At 42.1% G+C, this 6309-nt stretch overlaps 2 protein-coding genes across 2 annotated transcripts; one reads left to right on the forward strand and one right to left on the reverse strand.

The window, feature by feature from the left end:
• The first annotated feature begins 1462 nt into the window (after positions 1-1462).
• Positions 1463-2498, forward strand: LOC106294089. Its single transcript, XM_013729703.1, has one exon. It carries the CDS (start codon positions 1491-1493, stop codon positions 2388-2390), a length of 900 nt encoding a protein of 299 aa, XP_013585157.1. The 5' UTR covers positions 1463-1490; the 3' UTR covers positions 2391-2498.
• Positions 2499-3080: 582 nt separating this feature from the next.
• LOC106293144 (trichohyalin-like) lies at positions 3081-6309 on the reverse strand. Its single transcript, XM_013728817.1, has 6 exons — positions 6132-6309; positions 5017-5834; positions 4796-4914; positions 4070-4702; positions 3654-3984; positions 3081-3575 (listed from the first exon to the last, which is right to left on the reverse strand). Exons 1-6 carry the CDS (start codon positions 6136-6138, stop codon positions 3261-3263), a joined length of 2223 nt encoding a protein of 740 aa, XP_013584271.1. The 5' UTR covers positions 6139-6309; the 3' UTR covers positions 3081-3260.

The raw sequence follows: 6309 nt of genomic DNA on the forward strand, positions 1-6309 counted from the left end.
TACAGAACATGAGATAACTCTGATCAAGTGCATGCGGTAATATATTCCTCATCCGGCCACACGATACTAGGGAAGATCTCAGGGGATTCGGTAGAGATGTCGAGAATAACAAAAAAGCTTACAACATGTGCAATGACTAGAGAAGTGAGAACCACTGATCAAGAGCTCCGCCTTCAAGCCAAAACGCCATGTCAACAGGTCGTCCTCAAAACCTTAAGAATCAACATCGAGATCAAGAAGGAAAGCCCTAAGCGTTCATCGTACGTCATGGTTGTTGTCCCCATTCATTTTAAGTGACTTATAACACGTGAAAGATACTCTAAAGTCATAGCGGGGAAGGCCAGAGACTTCGTTCAAATAGGGGGTGAGTTTCTCTATGAACTAAGGAAAAAAAAGTCTTCAATGGTGAGCCTCACCTCCACTTTTCACTCAGATCTGAGAGGAGATCTGAGAGGAGAAGCTCTAGATGAACCTTGAAGTTGGCCGTTAGAGAAGACTAACTGGAGCGAGAGACAAAGAGCTGGAACGGAGACGGCAGTGACGCATTTTACATTCTGACGGATCTCGAGTCTCAGATATGAGGAGATCAACTCTCTAAAGAAAGATGGAAGGCCCCAAAGATACCCCGACTTTATCACGCCTCACTGGAGTTCTGGAAAAACCATAGACACATATGGTTTTTCCTTTAGATACGATGGAGAGAGTCCCAACAAACTCAGAGCCACCTCGTAAAGAACATAGATGGGGATGATACAAAGAAGAACGCTAACAAATTATGTAAAACCGAAATACGGTGACCGTAGATTGAAAATCATCGGTCACCGCAAGAGAATAAGAATTGTGGCTGTGTGCTCTCGAGAGAAAGTCCGATTTTATTTTCAAAATCCGGCCACTTGTATCTTTGTTTCAACATTTTCCATTTTAAGTTGTTTAGTTATATTTTTGCATTTCTTTTGTTTTTAGTTAGTATTGTTTTATCTAAAAAATTCTAATCTAATTGGATTGTTCCTTGAGTTTTAAGAAAACACATCTGTTTTGTCGTTCTTTATTCCAATTAATCAAAAGAAGTAGTATATTTACTTCAAATGTGGCTTGGAATTTGATTAGTATGGAAGTAGATGAACTCTTTTCAGCGGCCAACACACTCAAAGGATCAGGTCAGAATTACGTGCAAACCATTTTATCTGTCTCCATCAAACATCCTAAAATTGAAAAGTCAAATCTTTATTTTATCTTTAGCTCCTCATTTTATTTCAGGATCCTCGCATCTACGCACACGTGTAACGTGATACTGAGAGTAACCGCATGTCAAATCTCAAGTCAGAAAACAGAACCGACAAACATGTAAGTAACAACTTTCTCCACGCGGCCATGAACGTGCTTCCCATTTTCTCTTATCTTTTCCTACTACATATATATATATATCTATCACCTGCCCATTTTTTACCCGGAAAATTACCAAACCAAACTCCAAAACATCCAATCTACATATGCCTCCTCCAGCAATGCTAGCTTTTGATGATGGTTTAGACAACGAATGGAAGGGTTTCACGGTTTTCCCTGGAGAAAACCTTAGCCCTAACCCTAAACCTAATTTCAACTTCTTGGCGAAGAAGGCAATTATGGACAGCGAGAAATCAACCGGTCCTATGCTCTCCCATTCTTCGGCAACAGACGACAGCTTCAGAATCGTGTTGCCGCCGGCGATGCCTCCACCCAGAGACTCAGCCGTTCCGCTTCCTATGCTCCCTGAGCCAATAAGAATCCAAAAGAAACTTGGCCGCCAAGAATCATTCCATTTCATGAGGAAATCTCGCTACTCGGAGAAAATCCTCTACAAGGAAGAAGATTTCAAATGCAACGTCTTCTGCTTGGCCCTACCTGGATTCGGTAAACACAAGCCGGTTAGATCTTCTTCCAAACGCCAAGATTCTATGGAGAAGAAGATGATGAAAACGTCTTCCTTCACCTACTCCACTGTTTCGATACGCGCCTCGCTGGAGAAGTTCGAATGCAGTTCTTGGGCATCAACCACGGCCCTAACCCAAGATCACGGTCGTATGTATTTCGAATTCCCCGTGGAGATGATGAAGTGCAACAGCCGTGGAAACGGAGGGAGAGATGTGCAAGAACCGGTGACTTCTGGTTTCTTGTTCGATAGAGAGACAGAGACTATGGCTCTTAGAAGTGTTTTGAAGACGAGGAGTTCACGGTCGTCGGGAAGAGATCACCAAAGATCAGCTGAGACTTCGCCACTACGCCGTGTGAGATTTTCAGATTCTTCTTCGGCGTCGGTCTCGTGCCCTACTTCGCCGCGATCTTGTATCACCCCTCGATTGCGTAAGGCTAGGGATGATTTTAATACCTTCTTGTCTGCTCAAAACGCTTGAGAAACGAAAAACCGACACCACGAGTTTTTTTTTTTTAATATGAAAATATGTTACCTGTATTTCATATATGTATGTGTATGTAATGTATCTACGGATGCTGTGTAAATATCTATCAAGAGAGAGAGAGTATTTAATCTTTGAGAAACCATTTATGATAATCAAAAAGTTTCATCTTTGCGGCATACGGTCAAAGCTCTGTTTCAGAGAAATTAAATTTCAACCTTTGTACAAATTATTTGAGTCATTTGGGTCTTTAATATATCAAAATTAATAACCTTTCTTACATTTTTCATGTTTGCTTAAATACTCTGTTTTTTAATGGATACAACATATGCAAAAAGATAATACGACAACAAATAATAAACTAGAAGACAAACTAAATTAATTTGGGTTATCAAATTGGTTAATTCATGGACAAAAATAAAAAATAAAATACTTTTTGGATACATTAAGATCTCCAACTAATTACTATAACAAATTCTACTAGATTCAAGATGTCAGAGTCTCACTTTAATCTCCAATTTGTAGAGTTTCTTTTAGCCTGTTGAACCATTGAGATATCAAAATGGATGAAAATTTTATGATCTAGAGAAACTGAAAAAAACCAGTTTTCTTTCTGATTTGTATATCCAGATTCATTTAGAATTATTTGGTTAATTTTCTGCTAATTATTATGGTTGGATTAGGACATCAAAAACTTTATAAAACTAAACAAAACCTTTCGTTACAATGTTGGTAACATTAACCTAATATTAAGAGAACATTACGATATTAAGACCCAAAACGCCAAATAACGCAAACGCGATAAGAAAAACATAGGGCCTATGGGGTTAGTGGACTCGTCATGCGTTTAGGAACCCTTTTTTTACTTCAGTTTCTTGTATCGAAGAAGACACGAACAACGTCCATAATCTGAGCTCGACAAATCGGGCATTTCCCTCCACTCCAGTGTAGTTCATTGGCACATTTTAAGCACGTGCACATATGTCCGCACATATACAAAACCGCTTCGACCTGCGTTTGGTCGCAGACGCAGCATTTGCGTTTCATTTGGTTTTCTCCGTGGAATGACTGTTGCAAGCTCCCGTTAGCATCCAAACATGTCTTGACAGAGTCTCGCAGTAACGACATTTCTTGGTGAAGCTGTTGGATCTGTGCTCTCATGTCACTTATAAGCTCCATTTCCTGAAAATGTTTTTTAAGCGGTTCAAAGGTTTGTACTACTAGTGCGGTTGCTAACAACAGGAAATCAAAAATACTTACGGGTGAACGAGGATTATGGACAGACAAGACAGGAGTGGAAGAAGTTACTTCAGTGTCTTGCGAACTCCATGATCCCGCATGAGACGATGCAAAAATATGGGAAGAAGCTCGGCTAGAGTCATCTCTATCGTCTTGCTCTTCGCCTTCTGTTAATGGCTCTTCTTCTTCTTCATCAACTTCTTCCACAACTTCATTGTTCTGTTCTTCCTCTTCTTCTTGTTCATGTTCCCATTTTTCAGAGTGTTTACTCGAGTGTGTCTGCACACGGGACATCATGAGCCTATCGATCTCCTCTCTTAACCCGCTCTCAAGAAAGTCTGTTACCGTTCTTCTGTGAAATACCAAGAAAACACATTCTCTTAGACTAGTTAATACATAAACAAACTTGAATTGATTGATTTGATGATGTTAATTACCGCTCAAGGAGTCTGCGTATGTCCTCTTTATCAGACGGAGTGTTCATTACTTCCAGGTACCGCGACTTCCTCAGTTCCTCCCAGTAACTTTTCGGCCGTGATATTTCGCTAAGCCAGTCGTTGTTGTTCGCTTCTCCGTAATAATACTGCTCCTCTTCATACTCTTCTTGATCTTCCCATTCATTCAGATAAGAATTTTCTTGTTGCTCAAGGCACTGGTCCATCTCGTTACTCTCATGTACCACACCTTGCGTCTCTGGAGCTTCTTGCACACAATTTTCCATTTTGATCTCAAGTTTATTCTGGATTGATTCTGGAGTTTCGATCTGACTTGTTTTTTCCTCTTTATCTTCGAACTTGTTGTCATTCCAAGTCTTTGCACCTCCTGTTTCTTGCAGCTCAAGGCAATCCACGTTTGCTTCAACTGTTCCATTTACAGTTTCTTCTTCCTTACATAACCTTGCGTCTGCTGCAGCGAAAGAAGCTTCTTGATTAATACCGCCTTTCTTCAACCTTGTCCCCTCTGTAGCTGCTTCTGTCTCTTTACTCGTATCAGCGGATTGATGATGATCCTTCCTCTGATCTGCTGCAGGTGCAGCCGCAGCGTTGACTGCGTTAGCACGAAATTTCTCCCTGCGTTGGGATCACAAAAAGTAAACGTGAGAACTAAACTCGAGAAGTTGAAAAATAAAAATAGAAAAAGAGACTTTGAATAAAAAAAAAAACCTTAAACGTAGAACTGCAGGGCCTGATTCAATACGGTTCAATCTGGTCGTTTTTTCGTTAGACCGGTATTGATCTTGAATTGGTAGACAGCGTTTGAGGTTCCTTAGCCTTAGCATTGACTGAATTAAGAAGAAGGATTTGAGATGACAGTGTAACAAAAGAAAGTATTGGGGGATTATAAAAAACCTCAATTAAATTAAATAGTGAAAAACATATTTTACCTGGAGGCGGCCACGCTGAGTAAACCTAGAAACTGCGTTGCGTTGATGAAGCGAATCCAATTCGCGGTGGCGATCCCGTTCCATTCGCATAAGCAGATCAGTGAACGCTTGTCGTCCTCGGAGTCTCGGCGAGCAACTAACCATCGGAAAACTGCTTTTCTCCGACGACGAGCAGGATGAAATGTAAGGTCTCGGCGTTTTGATAGTCGAGAGTCCACCCCCGCCGGCGATTAGCTTCTTTTCATTGCTAAGCCTCCTAATTAAGTCAGCGACTCGACCGGAATCAGAAACCGAACCATGTGACTCCATCTCCACATGACCATTCTCAGCGTCCGATTCATCAGACGGAGATTCTGAAAAACAGGAATCTTGAACAGTGACTCCTGAATCGCCCCGGATACTACTAGCCACCGTGGATTGGTTATGGCTCGGCGAGTTTCCGCCGCTGGATGGGTTTAGCCTCGCCTCCCATATCTGTACCAAAGAAGAAGCTCCGTTCCTCTTCGAATCATCACATTTCTCCTTCCTCGAAACATATTCTTCTACGGGAGATGCAATAACACGCGACTTTCTAACGGTTGGTTTTCCCGTTAACCGAACAATATCATCATTGTTGCTATCGTTCTTTTTATTAAGAGTCTCGATCCAAGAATCGACCAAGTTCTCGGAATTCTCGTCGGAGACGTGAGATTTAAAGAGCTCGTGATGATGATGATGATGGCGGTCTTTCACGGGAGCTTTCATATTCCTCTTGCAAACGAAAGCGTTTTGATTACGATCTCTAAGGATACAACCGAAACGTTGGGACGAAGACGATAGGGCTGTTCGTTTGGTTGCCGCAGGTACCGGCGGCAGCGGCAGCGTCAACATTCTGCGTCAACTCTTGTTCGTTTCGTTGACGCAGGAAGCTGCGTCTGACGCCGCGTCCGAACGCCGCGTCCTGCGGCTGACGCCGATAAAACCTGCGGTCGCGATATAGTATGCGGCAGCGTCAGCGGCAGCGTCAGCGTCTGCGAAACGAACAACAACTGTCCTCATTGACGCTGCCGCCGCCGCTGACGCTGACGCTGCCGCTGACGCCGAAACCTGCGGCAACCAAACGAACAAGGCTGATATCTCCATATGTTCTACGAATCAAATACTCATTCGAGTTTTATCTAATCGATCGAAGGAGTTACAGAACAAGAACAGCTCTCTATTTCTCCGTCTCTAAAATCGTTTTTGGTTACTGAAGACACTGAATTTTCTCGTAGAAACAGAGAAAAAGAAAAAACAGGACAAAACAAGCGGTGG

This window comes from Brassica oleracea, chromosome C5 (assembly GCF_000695525.1).
Source record: "Brassica oleracea var. oleracea cultivar TO1000 chromosome C5, BOL, whole genome shotgun sequence".
Lineage (NCBI taxonomy): Eukaryota > Viridiplantae > Streptophyta > Magnoliopsida > Brassicales > Brassicaceae > Brassica > Brassica oleracea.